Consider the following 26,570-nt stretch of genomic DNA (forward strand, 5'->3'; position numbering starts at 1 on the left):
ACACTCGTGCACGCACGCACGCGAGCGTGAGCTGGAGGTGTATCTCCCTTGTTTGCATGCAAATCAACCATGCGCGTCGTCATCAACACGCTGCTTGGCGGTGCCTTCAGCATGCTCTTGCAGCCAGACATTACGGTTCGTGAACGTGGGGTTTGAGTAGACAGGGGCTGCGGTGGTGGGTGGTGGTGGTGTCAGGTGAAGGCGTGGAGTGCCAGGAATTGATTTGGTGAGTGCGCTGGCAAGTGAACAGGACGGTGTCAGATGTGAGGACAACAACACAGTAGTACGTCACTAACATCTGCAACACGCACGCACACACACACACACATACACGCAGGTGTCACAAGTGAAGGAGTTGATTGCGGTGATCCAGGAGATACCCGTGCCGCAACAATCGCTCATCTTCCGCGATGCCGCGCTCTCGGATACACAGACCCTTCGCAGTGCAGGCGTCAATGATGGCGATGCACTCACCCTCGTCCTCTCCGTCAACACTGCCGTCACAAACGCACACCTCCCGCCAGATATTACGACATCCTGTCAGTTCAAAAAACAATAATTGTGAACGCAAATCGACGTCTGTGTGTGTCTGTCTGTCTGTCTATCTGCCTGCCTGGCTGTCTGTCTGTCTGTCTGTCTGTCACTGTGTCCGGGTCGACGCGTGTGCACAGCTTAACCCGAGAATGCGTCCACGTTGCCTCCATCCTGTACATTCTTACCCGAACACACTCACACACACACACTCTCTCTCTGTCTCTCTCACACACACACTCACACACACACACTCACACACACACACTCTCTCTCTCACACACACACACACTCCATCCAATGCGAACTTTGGCGTGCAGATTACGACTCGCAGGCAGAGTCTGACATGCTGCGCTTGCTCGACCTTGATGAGGAAGCGTACCTGCACCTGCTGGCATCACTTGCAGACGACAACGCCCAACTCCTTTTCTACCACGACACAGACGGCCTCTCTGTCTACCAGGTAACAAGCGCGTGTGTACGTATTTGTGCGGGTGGACAGGGAATAGGACGTTGTGAAAGGTGTCCGGAAGAGCGACGTTTGTTGTGAATACCCACATCATGCGTTGTGAGACCCTTGCAACAAATCTCACAAGAAGGCACCGCTCAACATTGTACACACACACACACACACACACACACACACACACACACACACACACACAACGACACCACAACCAAACAAACACACACACATACAAACAATCAAACAAACAAACAAACACACGCACACGAACACACACATTCTCTCTCTCTCTCACACACACATACAAACAAACACACACACACACACCACGTGACAGCTGCCATCTCGGAGCACGAGTCGCAACCAGCACCTGCACAGCCGCGACACGCCCCCAGCAGACCCGCTCGACCCGCACGGGTGGCGGCGCGCATCGAAGCAGCTGGCACGACGGCTTGATCGCCTGCAGGAGAACACGCGCCATCGCCTGCGCATGGCTGAGCTTCGCATGCGCATGAACGAGAAAAAGCAGAGGCGCAAGCACAAGAAGCACCGCACAACGATGACAGCGGCTGCTGATGGTGAGGGTGAAGGTGCCGGTGATGGCGTCACGACGGCGGGCTGTGCCAGTGACAGTCAACATCACCACCATCATCACCACCTTCATCGCCACTCGGCCTCACCAGAGGCAACTGCGGCGTGTGCAAACGTTGGCAGCGCAGATATGTCAGCACTACCACCGACGCAGGATCCAGAAAGCGCTTACGCTGGTCCCGAATCTGCACAGAGCAACCGATCCTCAGCCCTACCACACGCCTGCCTGTACTATCACCACCACCAACAACAACAGCAACAACAACAACATCAACAACGGCACGATAACCACCAGCAAGAACACGCGCCGGTCCAGCAGCACCAACACCAACACAGGCGCGCCATGTCCATGACATGTTCACTGCCATACCCAACACCGGGGTCTTCGGCAACAGCGCCTACAACGGCGGCGACCAACCACAAACCATCGCCAATGATACCGGGGCGAACAGGACGCAAACCACACGCGTCCATCAGCCAGCAGGTGTCCCGCACATCAACTGCAGCAGCACCTGCACACGGCGAGCTGGGCCTCTCTGGCTATCGCCATCGCTCACCGCCGTCGACGCAACAGCGCCCGCGGTCCCCAGACGTCCCACCCCACCAGCGCGTCGTGTCCCGCTCGTGGATTGACAGCTTGCACGTGCCCCAGGCGTCCATGACACCGAGCCCCATCTCCATGCAGTATCTGCACATGTATTCATCAGCAGCGCCATCGGTGGCGTGCTCGCGTGCACACACGCGCGAAGGCAACAGCAACCTTGTTCGCCCTCTGCCGTGCAAGCACGAGCCTCAACCACCACTACCACCCTCCTCCTCATCGACACGTGCAGCAGCGGCAGCGGCGACGCACTACACCTCTGCTGGAGTAGATGGCGTGCGGACACCTTGCGGCCAACACGCGTGTGAACACCATCCCACGCATTGCTGCCACTGTGAGTGTGCCCGTCACCCTTCCATCGCATCAAGTGCGGCGTGCTCGCGTGCGGGTGGCGCTCGACGCAGCGGTCTGTCCGATGCGCGCCATCAATATGGCACCACGCTGCACGGCTTTGTTGAGGAGGTTGAGCTTGCCGATGACGCACACAATGACGGCAACTGCAATCGCCACGATTATGATGACGACGATGCTGATGATTGCGATGATTATGGTGATTACGGTGGTGTTGATGGCAGGCATGCAGGCGTGCAATACCCATACGATTATGTTGATGAATGCGATGATGATGATGACGACGACGACGACGACGATGATGATGATGATGATGATGATGATGATGATGATGATGATGATGATGATGATGATGATGATGATGATGATGATGATGATGAGAGAGTCGACGCTGAGTATCAAGACGAGGACGACACTGCAATGAGTGACGGCGCACTGTGTTGTGCAGGGGCCCGCCGCGGCGATGATGGTGGAGAGGATGAGATGCACATGTACTGTGCTGGTCCTCGGCCGTGGGATCGCGCCATCCTGCAGTCGCATTTCTCGCCGCTCAGCAGAGGCGGTCGCGCTGCCCTCACCAGTGCCGACCACCGCCACTACCACAGTCACCACAGTCACCACCACGTCCAGTCTGAGCAGCACGTGCACACGGCAACACCTGCACCCCACGTGACTGCACGGATGGACACGGATCACGATGCACCACCAGCCATAACGCAGCAACAGCAGCAGCAGCAGCAGCAGCAGCAACAGCAACAGCAACAGCAACAGCAACAGCAGCTACCGCCAGAATCACACACGTTACCCTCGCCCCCGGCATCGCAATCACGCCTGCATTCCGCGTCCTCCTCCTCCTCCTCCTCCTCCTCCTCCTTCTTCTCCCCATCCTCATCCTCCAAGCGCCTGTCCATCACGCAGCGCCCGGGCAGCCACCGCCGTCGCCACTCCTCCTCAAACGCGCAGGAGGACGTCGATGCGAACGGCGCCGCGCTGCCGGCCATGCAGGCGCGTGCGCACGTGTCCGCTGGAATTCTGGTCCACCCTCCCAAGCGCAAGCCCGTGCCCCCTTCCATGTCGGATCTCGTCGCGCGACACCAGCAACACCAAAGGCAGCAGCAGCAACAGGAAGCGGCTGCATCTTATCACCGTCGACCGCACCATCACCCGTCACAGTCGCACAAGCTGCCACCCCAGCACGCCAGCAATACTGCGGGCAACGGGCGCGTGTTCCCTCCACCGCGCCTCCTCTCCCCTGTGAAGGGCGTGCACACCCCTGCAACCACCACAGCGCCATCGCCTGCGCCGGGCACGCGAAGATCGAGTGCGAGCAAGAGCGGGCGGCGGCGTGTGCGACACCTGCCGCGTCCACCACAGCCTGGCCCAGCATCCTCATCGCAGTCGTCATCGACAGCCGGAACTGCGGCGCCATCGCCAAAACTGCCTGCCCTCCTGCCATCCAGACCGCACCATCAAGGTGGTAATGGTGGTGGTGGTGGTGGTGGTGACGATGGTGTGGGTATGCGTGGTGGGCACTGGCACAGACGCTTCAATCTGCAATCGTCACACACGGAGCCGCACCCCCAACAGCACCAGCCTTACCGTCAACAGCAGCAGCAGCAGCGACAACAACAATATGGTGACCCCGCTTTGCCAGACATGCTGCGCGCGCCGCCGCAGCCAGGAACATGTGAGCGGGGCCTGCCGCCTCTGCCGTCCCTCCAACACCCGCCATCGCGCCAGCAGCACCAACAGCACTTCCAGCATCCAGCGCGTCGAAAGCGGTCTCTGTCGTCGTGGTGTGTGGCGCAGGCAACGCAGCATGGCGTGAACGGCCGTGACAGCGGTGAGGCGCCTCACACGCGTGCATCCCTTGCACCTGGGATGCCTGCCAGCATGCATCACCAACACCCGCTCTCTGCCAAGTCTGAGGGGGCCGCTGTTGCCGCCGCAATGCCATCGTCATCGTCATCTTCGCGTGCACAGCAGCAGCAGCGGCAGCAACACGGGTTCCGCCAGCAAGAGCATCATCATGTTGCCAGCAAGGCGTCGGCTGCGACAGAAGGGAAGAAAGGCAAAAAGCGCAAGGCGGGCCTGCGGTGTGAGTGGTGCAATGCCAAGCTCAAGTTTCCCTACACCTGTCGGTGTGAGGGCCAGTTTTGTGCAAAGTGCAGATACAGTGATAAGCACGACTGTTCCTTCGACTACCAAAAACAAGGTGTGTTGGCGTGTGTGTCTGTGTCTGTATGCCTGTATGTGTGGATGTTTGCGTGTGTATGTGCGTGTGTGGATGTTTGCGTGTGTATGTCTGTGCGCGCGCGCATACCTTGGCTTGTGCTGTCGTGTTTGCCTTGAGAACCCGCGTGCTCACGTGCGCCCTTTACCTGCGTTGTGGCCATTACAGCCAAGGAGCAACTCAAGAATTCGCTGGCCACCTGTGTCTCACCGCGTGTTCCTGGCATTTGACCGTGCGACGCCGTGCGTGAACCGAAAGCAAGACCCTACTGCGTGTTACCGTCCGTTTCAAGTGTTTGCTTCTGTCCCCTCCCTTAAACGTATGAGCGGGTGTGCTGTATTGTTACATGGATATGCATGGATTCTGTGTTGCGTACGTTGTGTATGTGCTGCGGCTGCTTGCGAGTAGTAGCGATGTTGGGAGCGCAATTGCTTTCGCATGCCGTTTGTATTGCGTTGTTTGTGATGACCACGACGGCCCACGCTGGTCGTCGTGATACAATAAAGCCGTTATTATGTACGTGTACGTAACCTTGGTGGGCTGTGACAGGTACTGTGTGTGTGTGTGTGTGTGTGTGTGTGTGTGTGTGTGTGTGTGTGTGTGTGTGTGTGTGTGTGTGTGTGTGTGTGTGTGTGTGTGGCTGTGTGGCATGAACAGCCGGGTGCATGCGGGGAGCTTCAGCAGTTTAGGTCGAGTTTGGACATGTTGGGTGGCTCTGGGACCCTTGTGAAGTCTTCCTTTGTTTTCTTGATTGTCATGGCCAGCCATCTGTTCTCCATCATCATCGCCGTTTCGCGGCCCTATCATGGCACGTGGCGTGCGGACGAACAAGTGCATGTGTGTGTGTGTGTGTGTGAGAGAGTGTGTGTGAGTGTGTGTGAGTGTGTGTGTGTATGAGAGTGTGTGTGTGTTTTGGTGGGTGTCATGCTTTGTGTCCAGTGTCCACTGATCCACACAACACCGCAACACGACATAATCCACGAACAACACGTGTCGGCCCACCAGTGGCGTTTCCCTGTGGACACCTAATGAGCAGTTCAAGAAGGGCGGAAGTCACGGAAAGCAGTAGTTAGGTCTTTGGAGCATGGACAAGGGATGCAACAGATACAGTGTACCTTTGTGACATCGTGGGTTATCGACAGCCACTGCAAAACACACACATTGGCACACACACACACACACACACACACACACACACACACACACACACACACACACACCGTGGGTCTGCGCTGGCAGGGTGGAAGACTTGCTGTTGGGTTGGTAAAGGGTGGTTGGCTTCAATGCGTGTCCAAAGGGGTTGTGATATTTGGGCGAACCACTTGGTATATCCAGGTACTCGCCATCATTGGCGCTGTCGTCCCCGCCCGCAGCCCTTGTATCATCATCAGCGTCAGCACCATCACTCTCGTCATCACCGTCGTCATCACCGTCGTCGTCGTCGTACCCGTACTCGTCATCTTCCTCATCGTACTCATCGTCCGTCTCGTCGCCATCGCCCGACCCATAATAGCCGAGTCCAAAGTTGTCCATCGAGGATGCGCGACGGCGTGGCTACACGAAAAGGGAAGGTGTACGGTATGCGGCGGTACAGTGGTGGGGATGCAAGTTACAGATGTGGAGTGTATGAGTTTGAATACATAGAGCCAGGAGCTTGCCAGCTTGGCAGGGCGGCCGTGTACGGCTCAGCAGAGCAAGGCGAGGGAAGACCATGGCTCACCTGAGCGTAGCTTGGTCGGTCCCAGACGGTTTCCCGCCACTTTGCTGGGCGAGGTGGCAGCTCCATTTTCTTCTTCCGCAAGTAGGGGATGACTGCATCTGTCGAGTGCTTGCGCTCATACACAGGCACCATCGACGTGCTGGCGCGAGGAGGTGCAATGTCCTCCTTGTTCTGTGCAAACAACAACGCCAGGAGATCCTCTGCATCCATGGCCTGCTGTCCCTCGGGAATGGCATCTGCACTCATGGCAAAGGAGGGGGGGGGGGGTTAAGTGATTGGCGATGGTTGGAGGTATACAATCGGGTGCTTGTGAGCGCCAAGCGATGGTGACAGGCAGACACATGCACATGCACATGTAAGCTCAAAGGCACACGTGCATGAATGTTCAAAGGCACAAACATGCACACAAACATGCGCACACAAACACACGCACGTCCCCCCCCCCCACACACACACACCCGCACGCAGACAGACTCGACTCACCCGGCAGGTTGAACTCTTCGCCGAGATACAAACAGTTCTCATCAAGGGAGTTGCGTGTGCTGCCTCGGGTGCTGCGCCTTCGACGACTCTGCCTGCGCCCCGTCTGACGGGAGGAGGGTCGGCTGCCAGGTCGGCTGTTGCTGCCGTTGCTGCTCCGCGTGTCGGGCGAGAGCGTTGCCGTACTGCGACGACTGCGCGGGCCGCGAGCTGAAGACCGCCGCCTGTTTTTCCTCTTCTTCCTCGCAGACTGCTTCCGTGGTGTAGTTGTCGTGATTTGCTGTGTGTGGTCGGGGTGCCCCTGCTGCTGGCGTTGCTGTTGAGCTTCTTGCTGCTCCCGTTCGGAGCTCAATCCGGCATCTTGGTCCTGCCTCCGTGTTGCGAGGCTGCGCCGCGTCGTCCGCCCACCCCTGTCGCTATTGGATGCGGCGTCATCAGACTCCTCGGTCGAGCGCTGCTTGCGTCGCAGCAACCGAGCAAACATCGGGTCGCTTCGTGCAGTGCTGTACGGGAATGCTGGGATGCGTTTGGCTCGCAGTCGTCGAACAGCACTGGCACTCGGATATCTTGCTTGCGTGTGTAAGCGCTTCTATTCAGGGGGTTGCTGTAGCTGTTGCGAGTACAAAGATAGAAGGCCGTTGCTCCCGTTGCTTGTTGCAGTAAGTCTCCGAGCCTGTTGCAGAGCAACTGTGGCTGGTGTGAAGTCGCGGTGCTCACGTATCAGCGTGTGCTAGGCCCTCGTGCAAGGGCGTGTAGGCGTGCTCGTCCTCCCCCGTCCTCCTTCCCTCCTCGCCACAGCAGCAGTCGTAGCAGCAGCAACAACAGCGCTGGCCTGTCAAACAGGGAGAAAATCTGCTGTTGCACCAACAACAAAACGCACAACCGGTGCACAGCAGCGCGGTGTGTTTGTGATTGGGAAGAGCCTACAGCCTCGTGATTGCGAGGATTGCATGTGATTGTGTCGTGCGTGCAATACATGCACATGAGAGATGTGGCATAGCGCGTTGAGCGGGAAGGGGGTTCGTTTAATTGGAACAACAAGCGGGTAACGAAGCACGGGAAGGGGTGGCAGAAACACAAGCACACAAAGCACACAAAGGCACACCAAACACATCACGCGCAGCGAGTGAGAAGCGGCGTTCCTCGTGCTGCAGCCAGCACGTTATCAATCACGAGCTGCGCCATAGCCGCACGCGCCTGCAAACGGACATGCACACGCACACGACAAACACGTGCAGAGCTGCAGGTTACAGAAGCAAAGCGGGACACGTAACAGCAGAGCCAGCATGTTTTGGTTCGCAGTCCATTATGTGCTGCTGCCACAGACAGACAAACAGACAGCTGGACGAACAGACAGCTGGACGGACAGACAGCTGGACGGACAGACAGCTGGACGAACAGACAGGCACACACACACATACACACATACACACACACGCGCGCGCGCACACACACACACATACACATTACCTCTGCTGTAGCACTGCCGCGGTGTGGTGCGAGCACAACGTTGTCGAGGGTACGGAGAGGATGGCCAAGCGGGAGGGGCTCTGGATCTGTCACGTCCAGACCGGCGCCAGCAATCTCCTTCGACTGCAGTGCCGCCACAAGCGCATCTGTATCCACTACAGGGCCGCGGGCAATGTTGACCAGGAACGCGGTGCTCTGCAACACAGACATGCGTGTCATCGTGAGTATGTGCATGTGTATGTGTGTGTGTGTGCGTGCGAACCTGTGAGTGGCTGTGCGAACATGTACATGGTGAGTGTGTGTGAGTGTGTGTGAGTGCATGCGAGTGTGTGTGAGAGTGCGAGTGTGGCAGGAGAGGGCAGGGAAGTACATCACATGGACGCAAGAACGTGAAAGGCGCACTGGCATCACGCGCGTGAATGCAGCCCACACCTTCATGAGCTTCAGTTGAGGCGTGGAGATGAGGCCCGTTGTCTCTGGGGTGCACGGACACACCAGCACAACATAGTCACTCTGCTCAACAACAAAGATGTCAAAGGTGGTAGCGGTGAAAACGGCAGCAACAGCCGAGACGGGAGGAGAGGAAGGAACACGGGGCAGGAAGAAGAGGGGAAAAACAAAGCGAAAAAGAGGGGAAGGAGAAGTATCCCAGCCATGCAAGCAAGACAAAGTACACACGGGCGTCTGTGCCTGCTGACACACCTCCTTCAGCAAGTCATCCAAGGATACGAGCGTTGCTCCAAGTTTATCCTCAGCATCCTGCCACGGTCGAACACAGAAAACAGCGAGGTGAGGCGCAATCACAGCCACAACCAAACACACAGCACACGTCAACTCCCATATGAAGTTTGTGAATGAAGTTTGTGTATGGTCGACACACACACACACACACACAAACGAGCGCACACACACAGAGAGACTAACGGACAGACACCCACACCCACACACACAGTACCTTGTTTGGGCTGCGGTTGTGATAGAGGATGCGCATGTGAAATCCCTTGGCCCGACGCGCAATTTCGGTGCCAATGCGGCTGGAGCAAGATGCGGTCATGGAGCGAGCAGCGCACACGACATGTCAGAGACCATGCAGGACAGACCATGCAGAACAGACCAGCAATGCTCAAGCATGGTGGCTGATCGGTGCGACAGGGCACACGGACAACACAGCAAGCAAACGACTCACATTGGCACACAGTCACGCATACATGTGCGCATAGACAGACAGAGAGACGGAGAGAGACACATACACAGATGCATGCGCACGGACGCACAGTCATGCACACACACACACACACACACACACACACACACACACACACACACACACGCACACGCACACACGGAGAGACGGACACCTGAGAGCGCGCAAATACACACACACACATACACACACAGACGCAGCATGTGACTTGGTATGTGGACAGACCCGAGGCCGACGATGCCGATGGTTTTGTGGTGCACGTCGCGGCCAAGGAAGATCATGTTTCTGTAGACGGTGTAGGCGTCGGACCGGCAGTACGCATCGCACTGCACAATGTTGCGGGCGCACGCCATCAGCAGCGCCCACGCCATGTCTGCAGTCGCCCCTGACAACACGCCAGGGGTGTTGCACACGGGGATGCCCAGCTCACGCATCTCTGGCACGGGGTGGCAGGCAAAGCAAACATTGCACGCGTGCGTGAGCTCCCAGTGTGTGTGTGTGTGTGTCGCGAAGGGGATGTGTGTTGTACGCCACCACCACAGCGGTATTCGCTTTTCGTAATCAGTGCAGCTCACCATCAAGGTTGATGTGGTCGACGCCAACGCCGTAATTGACAACAGCCTGTCAAAAGCGAGGGGGTCAAAGTCAACCACGTGTTTCATCCCCCCCCACACACACCCACACCCACATCCACATCCACACCCACACCCACACCCACACCCACACCCACACCCACACCCACACCCACACACGCACACGCACACACACACACAAAGTACTGGCTGGCCTTTCAATTCACACGCATGTTTGGGGTTACCTTGAGGGCGCGGGAAGGGCTGAGGGCTGTGACTAGCTCTTTTCCAACCAGCACGTGAGCAAACGTGGCAATGACATCCACGGGCTCTGTCTCCGCACTGGCTTTTGCTGTCTCATAGTCGACCAGCTGCAGTCACGAGCGGGTTGTCAAGTGTGCGTATGAGTGCAACTGCGCAGCAAAGGCGTTGCGTGTGTTTTGACAATCAATGTGCCAACACGCCCACAGCGAAGCACACACTCACACTCACGATACACACACACACTCACGATACACACACACTTACACAAACAACACACACTCACACTAGAACTGCACATCTCATCAACTCACAACACACACACACACTCACACTCACGATACACACAAACACAGAACACAGAACACAGCACATGAGTCTGCAGTTGGAACCTGAACGTGCTGTTCCAGCTGTTGGCGAATCGTAGGGTCGATGGAGTCCACATCAAATCCCCGCTCGGGACCAACCAGGACGGCAACCCTGCACGATGATGATGGCAGCGGCATGGTGGTGGTGTGCAGCAGTCGTTCTTGGTCTTGCCCCGCGACTATCGCTTGTGGTGTCGGTCACAACCACCCACAGTGTATGAAGATATTCACCAATTCTCTACAACGAACAAGTTTTGGCGCGCAAACTTGAACCCGCGCCGCTCGCAAACTCGCTCGCCCACACTGCACAACACACACACACACACACACACACACTCCGCGCTGTCTGTGAAGGTGTGAACAGACACCCACCAAGAAGCGACACACAAGCACTGACCATCGTCCCTCCCCTTGTCGACACGTAAGCCAAGCCAAGCCAAGCCAAGCTATCCTGTGTGCGTGTTTGCATGCTGTGTGCCTCATGCCATACACGCTACTCTGTCGACAAACAACATGCATGTGTGTGTGCACGACCACCTCCATTCACGCGCCAATTCATTCACATCCCATACACACACACGCAGACACACACACACACACACACACACACACACACACACACACACACACACACACCAATCATCTGTCGACAGGAGGGAGCGCCTTCCACCAGTCTGCCGTCATGTCGGTCAACAAGAGCATAGGTAGGTGGGGTGTGCACCGTGACGATTGTTGTTGATCGCACAGCTTCCAGCGGCAGCCTCTGTTGCTTTGTTCGTCTGTTGCTTTGTCCGCTCGTCTCAAACATCAAGCTCGCACCTGCTCACACACATCTGCATCTGCACACGCACACGCACACGCACACACACACACGCACACACACACACACACACACACACACACACACACACACACACACACACACACACACACACACACACACACACACACACACGCGCGCCTGCATCAATCCTCGCTGTGTGCTCGACACGCAACGCGCCCACCGGACACGCAGCGACCCTCGACTCGTTCCTGTGTCGGGAGGTGAAGTCCAAACGCAAGTCGCGGCACCGCGGCACGGATGCGCAAAGCTCATCCGACCGCGCCAGCCCGCAGTTCACAACACCAGCCTCTTCGTCCGCTGCGTCCTCTCCCAGCAAGCTGTCGTCAGCCACGCCAGGGGCCTCGGACGCCGCCAGTGTCCCAGCAACGAAACGGCCCGACCTTGATGACGAGCAAGCGGCGAGCACCAAGCCCGATGCATCCCGCACGCTGCGGTTCGCCGCCGATGCCCCACCCACGGCCGTCACGGACAATGCGGAGATTGTTGTGATTCGATCGTCCTCATCCTCCTCCTCCTCCTCGTCGACATCGGCATCTTCCTCGCAGCACGAGGCCAACGTTGATGACGACGCATCGACGGAGCAGAACCAGCCGCAGGACAAACAGGGCGGGGCCGAGACCACCTCTGCTGGCGATGGAAGCAGCAACAACCAGCAGGGCAAGAGCGTTGTCGACAAGGACCACAACAGCGGTGAGTGCGGTGATGCCGGTGGCGATGGCGACGATGACGGCGACAACAGCAGTGGCCGTGATGATCAAGGCAAAGGCGGTGCTGGTGGTAACGGCGATGCTGGCGAGAGTGACAGCAGCAGGAACACAAGTATCGATCAAGGCGACGACGACGACGACGATAAAGATGACGATGAAGAGAATGACGACGACAACGACGAGAAAGAGAATGATGCAGCGACACATGCCAACGTCACAACAACACAGCATGACACGAGCGCCAACGACACCGAGACCGAGACCAAGAACAAGGCCATGGGGCCCGGCGACGACAAGCAGGCCGCAGCAACAGAAGTGGCCAGCGGCGCAACAGCGGGCAAGGCACCCGCGACAAGCGATGGGTGTGCGTGGACGCACCACCTGAGCCCCGATGGCCTGGACTACTACTACAACCACATCACGAAGCAGTCGGTGTGGACGCGGCCCGAGGAACTGGGCGGGCCAAGCAGCGACGACGATGATGATGACGACGACGAAAATGACGAGGATGATGAGGATGATGGTGATGGCAATGATGAAAGCGATGAGGATGAAAGTGATGAGGAGGGTGACGACAGCGATGACAACGCCAGCGACAATGAGGATGATGGCCAAGATGTTGTGGAGGTCGACACGACCACTGGGGCTAAGAATTCCCCCAAGAAGGCGAAGAAGACGGGCGACGACAGTGCAGTGTCTGGCGCAACACGAAAGCAGCCGCGACGGACGGCACAGCGCAACAGGACAAAGACGAACGCCAAGGCCGACGAACAGGCATCAGCAGCCAGCTCAACAAAGGCGTCTGTCACGCCAACACGATCCTCCACCAGCAGCAAGTCGAAGGTGTGTGTGTGTGTGTTTGTGAAAGCTCATTGGGTGTGTCTGCACTGTTGATGCTGCATTGTGCTGCATTGTGTTGCTCATATCTTTCCCACACCATCAACACACACACACTCTTACACACACACACACATACACGCACATACACACACACACACACACACATACACGCACAAACAGCGCGCGAAGCTGAGTGCGGAGGAGAAGGAGCGGCGAGCAAAAGCAAAGCAGGAGGACCGCGAGCGAAAGAAGCGGGAAAAGGAGGAAGCAAAGCGTCGTGCCCGCGAAGAGAGGGTGCGTATCCTGTGTGTGTGTGTGTGCCAGGAAGGGGAAGGGGAGTGCATCGGCCCATGTGTGTTGCTTGCATGTGTGCGTGTGGTGTGTGGCGTGTGGCGTGTGGCGTGTGGCGTGTGTGCATGCGTGTGTGATGTTGGACTCCTCTCTCTGAAGCATGCCATCGCACACCAGCGTCACAGACTCACATCGTTATGCGTGGTGGTGTGTGCGCGCGCGTGCGCGTGTAGGAGGCGCTGCGGCTGAAGAAGCAGAAGGAAAAGGAGGAAGAGAAGAGGAAAAAGGAAGAAGAGAAGAGGAAGAAGGAAGAAGAGCGGAAGCGGAAGAAGGAAGAGGCAGAGCGCTTGAAGGAGGAACAGCGTCTGCAGCGGGAGGAGGAGAAGAAGAAGAAGGAAGAAGAGAGGAAGCGGAAGAAGGAAGAGGCAGAGCGGCTGAAGGAGGAACAGCGTCTGCAGCGCGAAGAAGAGAAACGCAAGCGCGAGGAAGAGAAGCGGCGCAAGAAGGAGGAGGCAGAACAGGAGCGCAAACGCAAGGTGGGGCGTACATTTACACACCGTGCACACTGACGCGTGGTGCGCGTGCCCGCTTGCTTGCGGCTGCCTGCTGACCCTGTCGATTATTCACCCCCAAGCGCATCTCACACGTGCTCTCGCACAAACAAACCAATGCACGCTTGCACGTGTGTTTTGACAGGAGGAAGAGCGACAGGCGCTGGAGGAAAAGAAAAAGGTTGGCCCGTATGCCCACAACCACCAAGACAGAGAGACAAAGAGGGATAAGAGGGATATCTGTCCTTGAGTGTTGCTTTCGGTTGTGCGATGAATCATCCATTCACCCTCACGACGTCGTCACCCTCACCCTCATCACCATCACCTTTACCACCACCACCGCTGTCATGATCACCAGCGCCCCGTGAAGATGATGCAGTCTTTTATGGCGTCGTTTCTTGAGAACAACAAGCCCGAAACGCCGGAAAAGGCAGAGCCCGTTGCCCTCAACACCTCCGTCAACAGATTTGACCCGTTTGTTGTGCTGCAGGTCCGACCACACGCGCGGTTTATTGTGCTCTGTGTGTATGTGTGTGTTTGTGTTTTGTTTTGTGTGTGTTTGTGTGTGTGTGTGTGTGTTTGTGTTTGTGTTTTGTTTTGTGTGTGTGTGTGTTTTTGTGTGCAATGTGCCTTCTTTTATCTACTGTTGTCGGTGTTTCCCCGTCTCACATCCAACGCCCTTGTGCACACATGTTTTCGAGCAGGACATGACGCTGGCACCAACGCACCGCCTGCCCGAAGCGCAGCAGCCATCACGCGATGTTGTGGACGCCCGGCTCCAGGGCCCGCTCTCTGGCGACCAGGCCATGTGCGAGCACGCGTCGGACCTGCGGGAGGAGCTGACGTTGCGGTGGAAGACTGCGCCGAAACGCTACCGCGACGTGGACACGAAGAAGCACGCGTACATTATGCATGCAGGCACACAGCAGTTTGAGCGCGTGAAACTTCTTCAGGTGCGTTGTGGGGAAGCGTGACACACACACGGGACGTGTTAGGGGGGAGGGGAGGAGATGTAACCTGCATCTTTGGTGCAACGCCTTTTGCGTTTGCTTGTGCGTTTGCGTGTGTGTGCATACGTGAGGTGGTTGGGTATCCGCATGACGTCTGTGCTGTTGTTCTGAGTGCAGTGTCACTTTACGTAATCCTCCGCAATGAACAAATTCACACATGCACTCATGTATGTTGGTAATCGCGCGTTTAGTTCTGGGAAGATGTCCGCCCGCCGCTGTGGGGCACATGGACCCGATCCTCTGCTGCCGTCACACCCCGATGCCCATGTCAGTCGTGCATTGCGCTGGACGTGGGCCTGTGTTGGTGCATTGCCCTGGACGTGGGCCTGTGTTGGTGCTTGCGTTTGAGTATGAGTGAGTGAGTGCGTGCGTGTTTTGCTGATGTGAGTGAGTGCGTGTGTGTGTGCGCGCGTGTTCGCATCCTTGTTTTTCTCCACGTGCCAACCACTGCCGATCACGCACCTATTCGCTGTCACTGCCAGCGTGTATTCCACCTTGGTTCTGTTCTGTGCTCACACAACAAGCCCACCGTCAATGCAACCCCACATCACATCACAATCGCATCACAATCCCTTTCCCCCTCCCCTTGCAGTTGGCAAGGACACGCGCGTGCTCGACTATGACCACGACAGCGAGGCAGAGTGGGAGCCGGAACCTGAGGACGCTGATGAGTGCAATAGCGACGACGACCAGGCCGACGACAACGACGAGGATGCAGAGTGAGCTGACATGCCAGAAGGGAAGGGGGAGGGGGAGGAGGGCTTTGTTTTGAAGGGAACAGAAGCAGTGATTTTCATTGTGATGGTGCGATGATGGTTTCGTGCGTAATGACACTGATTGATGATGGTGTGACTACGTATGCTGCGATGATGGCGTGACGGTGGTGTGATGGCTTGTCACCGTGTCTTTGTCCACGTGAGCGTGGCGATGTTTGGTTGTCGTGTTCGCGCGTGCATTGACGCACGCTCCCTTCTTCCACCTGTACGTGACGTGTCTCATTCATTGCAGCGACGAGGATGGTGACGCTGATGGCTGGCTCGTCCCGCACGGCTACCTCTCCGAGGGCGAGGGTGCTGCTTCGAGCGACGAAGACGACGAAGAAGACGTTGATGGCGACTATGACACGCGCGGACAACGTGATGTGTGCATTGGCGGTGAGCATCCAATTGATGCCGAGCTTGCTGAACGGGAGCGCCGCCGCCTTCGCAAAGCCGTTCGCCACTACCTCGAACCCACGGAGGACGCGTAAGTCGCAACGGTGGTGGAGGTGGAGGTGGAGGTGGAGGTGGTGGAGGTTTCCAGATACATTTTCAGTGTGGCGCATTGAGTTTGGGGCGCGAGTATTGTCTGCTTTGGCGGTTGGCGCCTGCTGCTGTGCCCGCACAGGAGACAGAGCAGGAAACGTCCAAACTCATGTCAATTACCTCGGCCGCGTGCTGTGTGGATGCAGTGATCTCCTGAACCAGGAGGCGTTCTGCTACGGTCTGCTGTGGGACGATGACGCAGCGCAGCACGAGGTCTTGGCTGATTTCACCGCTGTTCCTCTTCTTCCACTCCCCATCGACCCGTTTGAGGCGCCCCAGGTGCGTGTAGGTGTGCGTGTGCGTGTGCGTGTGTTTTGGGTGCAGGTGTGCATGTGTGCTCGTGCGTGTGCACGTGTGCGTGCATTTGTGTTTATGCGATGTACTGTACGAGCTTCGTGCGCCTTCGCTCCCATTGCCACCCCTGCCACCATCGTCGCTGACGCCTTTCGCTTATCCAATCTACCCTCGCTTGTTCAGGTGACACCAAAGGTTGTTGCACGCAAGACAGCCATGCAGGACAACCTCATCCCAGGTGGGCGTGCCTACTCGCTCATGCACTTGCAGCTGCAGCTGTTGTTGTTGTTGTGCACGTTGCTCGGTTGCTTGAGTTGTATTTGTCGGTGGTACTGGTGCCCAGCGCCACTGCTGTGATGTGAACAGTCCCTAGACCTCATTCCCATGCCTGCCTCGCTTCTTCACACGTTGCTTTGTTTCCAGATTTGATCAAGTTCATCCACGGCACGACGCGTGGCAAGAAGATTATTGCTGAGCGTGAGTTGTTGCAGAGTGGAATGCAACGGATGGCTTCTGTGGTTGGGTGTGGTCGGGCACACCCTTCGTTCATTTTTTTTTGAGTTTCTTTCACACACACACACACACACAACTTACATAAACTCACTCTCTTTTCTGTACCGCTCTCTTTGTCATACACACCCATACGATGTTGCAGACTTTGCGGGCCTGGCTGACGGGCAGACGAAGAATGCGGTGCTGCGACAGCTGAACGACCGCTCGTTTGTGACAAAGGAGATTCGCGCACCGTACACGCGTCCACGATGGTTTGTGCACCCGGACGCGCTCGCACAGCACAAGCTGGAGGACTTACCGCTTCCACCGCCGCCGGCGGAGAAGACAGACAAGGCAGATGCCAGCAATAGCGGGAGTGGAGGCGATGGCAGTAAGGCAGACGGCGGCAAGAGTACAGGCGGGGATGGTAATGGGAAGAAGAACAAGGCGGCAGCAACGGCAGCGGCAGCGAAGACAAAGGCAAGCAAGAAGAAGAAGAAGCGAGTGACACCAAAGCTGGCCAATGGCGGTGATGCGGAAGGGGAGAACAACAACAGCAACAGCAGCAAGAAAAAGGCTGCAAAGAAGTCGAAGAGCGACGATAAGGGCGAACAGCAGAAGGTGAAGCGCAAGCGGAAGAAGAAGCCAGTGGCTCCAGCTGCAAAGGATGATGATGATGATGATGATGATGACGATGGCAAGAACAACAGTGGGGGTGCAAAGACAAAGAAGGCAACGAAGAAGAAGAAGAAGAAGCAGCTGAGGCAGAAGCCAACGGCATCAGCTGACGCACACTCTGACTCCACTGATGATGACGGCAACAACTCGCCCAAGAAAGCCAAAGCCAACGGTTCGTTTGTTGTGCGTGCCTTGCGTGCGTGTATGTGTGTGACGCGTGGGATTGTGATGTGATGTGATGTGTGTGTGTGACGCGTTTGATGTGTTGTGTGTGTGTGTGTGACGCGTGTGACGCGTTGTGTGTGTGTGTGACGCGTTTGATGTGTTGTGTGTGTGATGTGTTGTAGCGGCCGATGGCAGTGAAACAGTCGCCGCTTTGTCAACCACACATGTGCAGCATTTTATTTGCAGATGTTGAGGACAACGTGCTCACCATTGCTCACAACTTGACCACACTTGCTGCAGGGGTTGTCAAGGGCCGAAGTGACATTAAGTCGATTCCAACAATCTTTCAACTGATGGCGGCGGGCACTGGCGCGAACTCGAACAAGCCCACACACAAGGACTCGACGCAGGGGAAGACGGAGCAGCAGGAGAAGCAGGCTGTTGGCAGTGACATGCACAGCGATGGTGTTGATGCTGCACAGGCCAAGGGCAGCGACAATGACAGCACAAGCAAGCGCAGCATCGACGCACAGGCTGACAACAACAACGACGACAGCAAGAGTGTTGCCACCCCTTGCTCTCCTGCTGCAACGCGTGAAACACAACCAGCAGCAACAGCAACAGCAGAAAACACGCCCACCGTTATCACCACACAACCGACAGAAAGCGGCGCAAACACCAGCAGCGTCTCACGCACCCTTGCCGAAGAAAGGACACCAGAGGCAGGTGATACCGCTGATCGCAAGGCGATGGACGTGAGGGAAGATGGTGATGGTGATGGTGATGGTGATGGTGATGGTGAGAAGCTGAGGTGTGGGCTGAATTGCAAAGTTACGGTCGCAGAGGACCAACGGGAAGGAGAAGGAGCGACGAGGGAAGCGAGAGGAAGCGAAGAGCAACGGTGATGGTGACCAGGAATCGTGACTGTGTGCCAGCTGGCATTGTTCCCTTGTTACATTACATGTGGCGCTACGTGACGAACTGTGTTATGGTTGTGTTATGGCTGTGCTTGGGTTGTGTGCGCGTGTGTGCGGTCGGGCGAATGCGAGTGGGTGGTTGGTTGCGTGTGTGCGTATGTGCGCGAGTGGCATGAACGTTATATTCACGTTGTTGTTGTGGAAGTTGTGTTGTGTGTGTGTGCCCTTTGACAGTACCTTCTTCATCAGTACAACAGCAACGCTGTTCCGTTCGTGTTGGTTTGACCGTTGTAATCATTCTTTCAAGCAAGCCAACAACAACAAGAAAAGCAGAACAAGCACACACAGATGACAGGCAACGCATTCAGCATGCATGGGTGATGCTTTCTTTCTGCAAACGAGGAGTCGGGGGAGGGAACAAGAAATCAACAAGAGGAGGAGAGGACAGGCAGGGAAGAAACAAGGCACACGCAATGTGCAGTGAATGTGATTTCATCGCAAGCAAGTCGTGCAACGTGCATTGCTCACACAAACGTAAACCGGTCCTCCTGCTGCAGCTGTTTTGGTGTGTGTGTATTGCGGTGGTGAGCGAGGTTGAGATGTGCATTGGTGCGTGGACAGTTGTTGACACTGTTGACACTGCAATGACTGTAGTTGTCAGATCAAGAGAAGCACACATTTGGTCCCATTCCTGTGAACATCCCCAACAGTGATGTCGCAATTTGTGTTCATTCACCCTCGCCGTGCGCTTACCAGTGGGGTGCGATGGTTTGAGACCTTGGGCGACTTGTTGTTGATGTCACCGAGTGCTGTTGATAAAATCAAGCAGAGGAAAGAGTGTTGGCAATGAGTATTGCAGCAAACGCGGACAGGATTTGCGCCACATGCGTGAAGGGTTTCGGCCAGGAAATCACACAGACGGACAGACAGACAGACAGACAAACAGACAGACAGACAGACAGACAGACAGACAGACAGACAGACAGACAGACAGACAGACAGACAGACAGACAGACAGACAGACAGACAGACAGACAGGCAGACAGACAGACAGACACAGACAGACAGACACAGACAGACAGACAGACAGACAGACAGACAGACAGACAGACAGACACACCTGTGCGCTGGCTCTTGGTGGAGCTGTTGTTGGAGCGTGCGGGCGTCCTCTTGCCGCGCTTGCACGCGTTTGCATCGCTCGTGTCGGTGGCGCGCGCTGGGGAGATGGACAGCGTTGGTGGCGGCGAGGCCCGTCCAATCGGAGTGCGACGCGTCTTGCGCACATACGTGCTGCTGGGCGTATCCAATAGCCCACGCGACGGCGTGTCGTCACCAGCACTGAGGCGGCCCACGCCAAAGCGGCTGGCTGCCGGGTGCCGGATGACGAGTGGTTTGCCAACACGCGTCTTGCGGGGCGGGCGCTGCAGCTCCTTTGCATCGACAACTCGGTGTTTCGTGGCATCCCTGGTGCTGTCGCTGTTCATCGACACACCCGACGTTGCAATCGTGGAGGAGGACGACGATGATGACGACGCGTGCTTGGCGCGCGTGACGGCATGTGCATCACGAAGACGTGCCGGTGTCTGACCAGACGCGGCCTTGGACGAGTCGAGTTTTTCCTGCGCCTCGTAGCACATCTGGGAAAAGCGGTTCAGCTCCTCCAGGGTAATGACGTCGGAATCGTTCCTGGAAGAGCTCAGATGGAGCGCACGGGTGTAAGAATACAGTTGTGGGTGGAATTAGGTTTAGGAAAGGCGCTGAGCAAGATCAAGAAGTGCACCCACACGCGTATGGGGTGTGGACAAGTGGATGCAAATCTAATACACACGCACACCCGAGCAGACAGACCGACATGCATGGAGGTCAAGCCACGATTCGCGAACACTCACACAACGGAAAAGCAAAAAGTATGCAGACTCACAATCAATCAAATGCACATGAGACTCACAATCAATCAAACGCACATGAGACTCACAATCAACCACACACACGCGCACATCAACAAACAGCAATTATACACACAAAAAGGCCAAATGCACGCACTGGGATGTTTGCGGAAGCAAATTGAGGAAAAGGTCTCTGGACCCTTCGTTGTCGTCGTCATTTTCTTTATTCGTATCTGCAATCGATGAGGTCGAGCTGCTCTTCTTCTTCATCTGTCGTTGTCAACAGTCACATGATTTTGAACAGTGATATCCGTGAGCCAATCGCAATACAGTCGATGGATGTGAGGAGAAAGTCTTAATCTTACGCACACACACACACACACACATGCACTCGTGCACGCACGCACACAACGGTCACAAGCAGCATGTAATGTCACTTGCGCGCACTTACCGAGCCGGCACGCGAGCTGCGTCGGCGCTGCATGAAGTTGCGCACTTTCTTTGCGCTGCCCGTCAGACCATCGCCAAGACGACGCATGCCCTGCAAAACGGTACCAGATATGAAAGGGGACATGTGGGCGAGGTGGCGTGAGCGTGAGTTTGGGGCATGTGTCAAACCCAAGCAGTCCAGTGTACAAGCAACTTACAAGTCACTCACGCGCTTGTTTTTCTCTCCACTTTGCTGGCATGCACACCCATAACGAACCCCGTTCACACACACACACATAGACGCACACACACACATATAGGCACACACATAGACACACACACATAGACTCACACACGCACACATAGACGCACACATACACACACACAAACACACATACAGGCACACGCCTTGAAGCTCGCACCTCAAATGAGCGGCGACGTGAGCGCGGCGTCTGGGTTTTAGTGTGTCGGCGCACGACAGCAGACTGTTCGTGGGAAATGTCGGTTGTGGACACACGCGACACAGTAACAGCACTGGGCTTCATCGGCTCGTCGCTGTCGGTGGAATTGGTGGCCGTCAATGTACCACTGGTCGTGTTGAACGCCGCCACAGCACTGCCAGTGGTGATGGGGGTGGTGCGGGTTGTGGTAGCAGCAGTGGTGTGCAGTCCTGTGGGCTCAGAGCTCGTTCGCTTGGGCGCACTGCACGACACACGAATACCAGCACATGGAAGCATGATAAGAGTGAGGATGAGTAATGCTGCAGAACCGGACCCAATGAATGAGTACGCGTGTGGCAGTTTGCGAGGAACGATAATACGTTCTGACTTCAACTTACACTTTGGCTTGCTGACGGGGATCGTGCACAGGGGCAATATCAAAGGCCTTTCGCTGCACAAGTGGAAGAATGATGCGTGTGTAAGACATACGCATATGAGGACAGTGAATGATATATATGGTGCAGGCACAGCTTGTGTGGGTGTTGACCAGCATGTGCAACGCTGCAGTTTGGGTGTTGCTCATATGATGTAAGTACACACACACACACACACACACCAACGCCACCGCACCTTGGCCTCGGCAGCGCTGATGATACGCCCTGGGCGCTTGGTTGCTGGCGCTGCGCAAAGAGAATGGGGAAACATGAAGAGGAGGGCATGGGTAAGGTCGTGGTGATGATGTTGTTTTGTCAGTAAGGCTGGCGATGGCGACCGTGTTGTTGTGAAGGCTGGACAAAACAATTAAAGTGACACTCAAGTCTACTGCATGGCAAATAATATAACAGCGTTCACGCTGCTGAATGGCACATCAACAACAGCTATCCACGCATGTGCCGCCTCCCAACCACCCTCACGCATGCATCGCCCCTGAACTGCATTCACGCCCACCCCGTTACTCCAGACGTACACACCCAACACTGCACGCAAACGCATTCAAGCACAAGCACCTTTTGCCGGCGGTTGGTCACCAAATTTGAATTTCTGGCGCGCGTTGTCGTCCGCCAACTCTGGGTGCGCTGCATCGCTGGTGCGCTTGAGCGAACGAGAGCGGGTGACCGCCGCCACCCTGACGCCACTGCTGCTGCTGGTGGCGGCGGCGGTGGCAGTGGCAATGGTGGCGGAGGAGGAGGAGGAGGTAGAGGGGAAGGAAGACGTGGTACTCATTCCACCGTTGGTTGTGTTCAGTTCAGGCTGCTTTGCCATGGCAGCAAGTGTCTCTGGATCACCAAGCGAGCGCCGACCCTTGCGCCGCATCTTGGGCGTCCCCTGCGTACTTGCCGACCGTGAGGCCGTCGTGCTCTTGTCGGCGATGTTGGAGCGGCTGGACCCACGCCGCTGCAGCGTCTTCATCATCTCCTCACCGGCGGAGCGGAGTGCATCGCCCAGTCCAGACGCACGTGATCGCCGCTTTGGCTTTGCGTACTTGTCCGCAAAGCCAGACTGATCATGGGTGATCGAGTGAGAGTGTGTGAGATTGAGAGAGTGTGTGATAGAGTGGAAGTTTGGGTGTGTGTGTATGTGTGTGTGTGTAAGTGTATGTGTGTGTGTGTGGAAGTGTGTAAGTGTGTGGAAGTGTGTGTGTGGAATTGTATGTGCGTGGAAGTATGTGCGTGCGTGTACGTGCATGTACGCGTGTGTTCATGCACGTTTCACGTGTACATGTGCGTGTTGTGTCTTTGGAGCGAGAGAATGGGCATGTTATTGCATGTTTGGAGGGCGAACCTCTCGCATACACAACACACGAAAGGATGCCCACGCCCTAAACACCCCACTTCGGTAACAGTGCACCACAAATCATTCCTCCTCCACGACCGTCCAAAGCAGGCAGGCCTTACCTTGTACAGGCGCTGTGCCTCCTGTGGGGAGATGAGAGCTGCGCGATCACAGACTTCCTTGAGGTATGACGTGTACAGCTGCCCGCGTTTGTAGCCATGCATCATGTCTCGCACGGCGTCAATCACAAACTCCGCCTCGTCCTCGCTGCCTGGCTTGGATGTGGTGCCCCCGGTTGGGAGGAGCGTCGGCCCAAGAATTCGGGCAATGTTGTCCAGGGTCTGGTGTGCGACGCCCACGCACACGTGCAAACAAACATGGGAGCAAACGTGAGTGAATACTATCGTTGTTGTGGTTGGGATGTGCGTATGTGTGCGTGCGTGTGAGTTGTGTGTGTGTGTGTGTTTGAGGGTTCCCAGAGGTTGTATTTGCTGTTCAGGCCAGCGAGTGGTGTCCGAGAACGCATGATACGGGTGGTTGTGGTGACCACATTGCTGGCAGTCGTCTGTGCACAAGTATGCATGTCTGACACACACACACACACGCACGCACACACGCACACACACACGCACGCGCACACGCACACACGCACACACACACACACGCACACACACACACGCACACACACACACGCACACACACACGCACACACACACACGCACGCGCACAGCTCAGTGACAACGCACCATGGTGTTTTGACTCTGCCTCTCCTGTTGGGCGGGCCCAAACTGATCCACAAAGAAGTGCATCAAATACTGCAGCAGATGTTGCTGTGGACAACGCACGTGGAATGAAGCGAGTGTGTGCGTGAATGCGAACGCGGCTGCAAGCGACGAGTGTACTGAGCAGGTTGAGGGTGTTGCTGTGCTTACGTTTGGTGTTGGGAGGAGGTAACACAGGCACAACGTCATCTTCAGGCCAAACTGCGCAATTTCTTCGTCCGAGCGGCGTGTGACGTGATCCTGTTACACGCAGCACACGTACGCGATATGCAAGCACGCGCACGTTAGTACAGCGATGACACTCAACCAGATGTTATTGCACCACACAAGCACATTAACACACAGACAATTGTGCGTGTCAAGTTTTCGCTGAATACGTGTGTTTGTCAGCATGAATACTGAACGCGTGTACTCAATCCATAGGCTGAAACCACCCACCCAGCACGCATATGCATGTACACACACACATGCGCGTACATGTACATTCATACCTCCTCGTGCTTGACACGCTGTGCAATGACAAAGGACTTGTACAGGGAGTGGATGATGCCCTACACAAACCAAAATGCAGAGAAGCATGCACGGGAAGCATGTTGTATTAGACCAGGCTTGTTTCATGTGCAAAACAGGTGTGCACGCAACAGTGTAAGCATCACAGCGCTCTGCTGTTGACTCGTGAGGACATAAGACAGCGTACGCCTGCATTGTGCACTTGGCATGTGCGAGTGGACGCAGGGAACGTACGCCAGGGAGGTGGCGGAGAAAGGTCTTGAGCACTTGAATGAGGTCGTGGCAGGTGTACTTGTTCTCCTTCAGCTCCTTGATGGGCAGCTTGCCGTACGCGTCCAGGTGCTGTTGCAGCATGCGCACGCGTGATGCATTGCCCGACTTTCGCAACAGGCCCTCCGTGCCAAGCTGGCGCGAGCGGCGCAAGTACGTGCAGATCTCGTACACAAGGCTGTTGCGTTCGATGGCGCACATGGTGTGTGGTGGGGGAGAGGGGTGGAAGGTGAAAAGAATGTGAGTTGTGTTTGGAGCTGATTCAAGCACACTCACACAGAGGAGACGGAAGACAGACGAACAGGGACACTCACCTACCCACAACACACGCACATGTGAGCTCTCTTTCACACACATGCACATGTGAGCTCTCTTACACCCACTCGCACATACGAGTGCTCTTGCTGTCGCTCACATTCACGCCCACACAAGCAAAGGCATCTCCACGAATGCACGCACCGTGGGATGGTGAGCTTGACGCCTTCCAAGTCGACCTGCACCGTCAGCTCCTTGTCTGCCATGATATCTGCGAGTGGGCGCGACATGTGGAATGATGGTGGCTGGCTCGCCAACCTTTTCGTTGCATAATAGGCAAGCAAATTGCAAGAAGAGAGAGAGAAAAAGTTGAGAATGATGACAATGCGTGTTTTCGTGCATGTGCATGCATGTGTGTGCGTGGGTTTGCATGCATGTGTGTGCGTGCGTGTGCACATGGTTTTGTCTTCTTTGTGCAATCCGTGCATGTACGTCCTGTCCTCACCATGAAAAGTAGCGGCCTTGCACGAGGTCATCCTTGCGTTTCTTGTCCTTGGTTGGAGTTATCACCACCACGTATCATGTGAGATGTGGCGTTGTTCCGCGGGAGCAAGCCACATGCGGTGCTCATGCACATGTAGCAGTAAAAGTATACCACGATTGCGCACACAAATTCAAGCACCGAGGACTTGCTTTAGTCCAAATGAACAGCAACGGCCGAAACGATATTGGACACACGACGCACATACGCACACGGAGAGACACACGGCTCTACATGACGGAAAACGGTGTACCTTGTGAATGGTGAAGACAATGCCAACACGAGCCGTCTGCAGCATTTGGAGTGCGGCGGCTTCCATGCGCCGATCCGCGTTGTCGTTGCTGGACATGATCTCTTCTGTAAATCAACACACGTGTACAAAGAGGTTCGTATGTTAGTGAAGACACGCACTCGTCGACACACACGGCCTGTGGTAGCCGCTCAGCTTTGTTGTGGCGCCCGCATGCATGCATCACAACAACAACAACAACAACAACAACAACAACAACAACAACAACAACAACAACAACAACAACAACAACAACAACAACAACAACAACAACAACAACAACAACAACAACAACAACAACAACAACAACAACAACAACAACAACAACAACAACAACAACAACAACAACAACAACAACAACAACAACAACAACAACAACAACAACAACAACAACAACAACAACAACAACAACAACAACAACAACAACAACAACAACAACAACAACAACAACAAC

At 55.8% G+C, this 26,570-nt stretch overlaps 5 protein-coding genes across 6 annotated transcripts; 2 read left to right on the top strand and 3 right to left on the bottom strand.

Annotated features, from left to right (window-relative positions):
* Positions 1-69: 69 nt before the first annotated feature.
* Positions 70-5,284, top strand: PTSG_09578 (uncharacterized protein; the record flags this gene model as incomplete). Its single annotated transcript, XM_004989949.1, has 5 exons — positions 70-135; positions 338-539; positions 852-994; positions 1,335-4,755; positions 4,942-5,284. 5 exons carry the CDS (start codon positions 70-72, stop codon positions 5,001-5,003), a joined length of 3,894 nt encoding a protein of 1,297 aa, XP_004990006.1. The 3' UTR covers positions 5,004-5,284.
* A 166-nt stretch (positions 5,285-5,450) lies between these two features.
* PTSG_09579 (uncharacterized protein) lies at positions 5,451-7,457 on the bottom strand (the record flags this gene model as incomplete). Its single annotated transcript, XM_004989950.1, has 5 exons — positions 5,451-5,573; positions 5,776-5,798; positions 5,994-6,327; positions 6,494-6,729; positions 6,977-7,457. The coding sequence occupies 5 exons, from the start codon at positions 7,455-7,457 to the stop codon at positions 5,451-5,453; spliced, it is 1,197 nt and encodes a 398-aa protein (XP_004990007.1).
* Positions 7,458-7,982: 525 nt separating this feature from the next.
* On the bottom strand, positions 7,983-11,056 carry PTSG_09580. 2 transcript variants are annotated; one of them, XM_004989952.1, is made up of 9 exons: positions 10,873-11,056; positions 10,465-10,590; positions 10,223-10,268; positions 9,873-10,083; positions 9,399-9,477; positions 9,146-9,202; positions 8,876-8,956; positions 8,444-8,638; positions 7,983-8,170 (listed from the first exon to the last, which is right to left on the bottom strand). In XM_004989952.1, exons 1-9 carry the CDS (start codon positions 10,984-10,986, stop codon positions 8,087-8,089), a joined length of 993 nt encoding a protein of 330 aa, XP_004990009.1. In that variant the 5' UTR covers positions 10,987-11,056; the 3' UTR covers positions 7,983-8,086. The 2 variants fall into 2 exon arrangements, with proteins under 2 accessions (XP_004990009.1, XP_004990008.1); XM_004989951.1 differs by having other exon boundaries at positions 8,444-8,715.
* Positions 11,057-11,530: 474 nt separating this feature from the next.
* PTSG_12901 (uncharacterized protein) lies at positions 11,531-19,284 on the top strand (the record flags this gene model as incomplete). The annotated part of the gene is made up of 15 exons (XM_004989953.1): positions 11,531-11,552; positions 11,864-13,242; positions 13,420-13,533; positions 13,764-14,066; positions 14,227-14,262; positions 14,440-14,571; positions 14,786-15,034; positions 15,283-15,421; positions 15,684-15,810; positions 16,100-16,336; positions 16,542-16,674; positions 16,873-16,927; positions 17,113-17,166; positions 17,345-18,031; positions 18,325-19,284. The coding sequence occupies 15 exons, from the start codon at positions 11,531-11,533 to the stop codon at positions 18,927-18,929; spliced, it is 4,272 nt and encodes a 1,423-aa protein (XP_004990010.1). The 3' UTR covers positions 18,930-19,284.
* On the bottom strand, positions 19,218-26,184 carry PTSG_09581 (uncharacterized protein). Its single transcript, XM_004989954.1, has 17 exons — positions 26,081-26,184; positions 25,792-25,838; positions 25,491-25,604; positions 24,996-25,209; positions 24,743-24,802; positions 24,402-24,491; positions 24,216-24,299; positions 23,592-23,810; positions 22,704-23,196; positions 22,327-22,376; positions 22,095-22,147; positions 21,679-21,958; positions 21,279-21,368; positions 20,985-21,097; positions 20,062-20,627; positions 19,695-19,750; positions 19,218-19,498 (listed from the first exon to the last, which is right to left on the bottom strand). Exons 1-17 carry the CDS (start codon positions 26,174-26,176, stop codon positions 19,466-19,468), a joined length of 2,658 nt encoding a protein of 885 aa, XP_004990011.1. The 5' UTR covers positions 26,177-26,184; the 3' UTR covers positions 19,218-19,465.
* Between the last annotated feature and the right edge of the window lie 386 nt (positions 26,185-26,570).

The sequence above is a fragment of the Salpingoeca rosetta genome, assembly GCF_000188695.1.
Source record: "Salpingoeca rosetta unplaced genomic scaffold supercont1.26, whole genome shotgun sequence".
Taxonomy (NCBI): domain Eukaryota; class Choanoflagellata; order Craspedida; family Salpingoecidae; genus Salpingoeca; species Salpingoeca rosetta.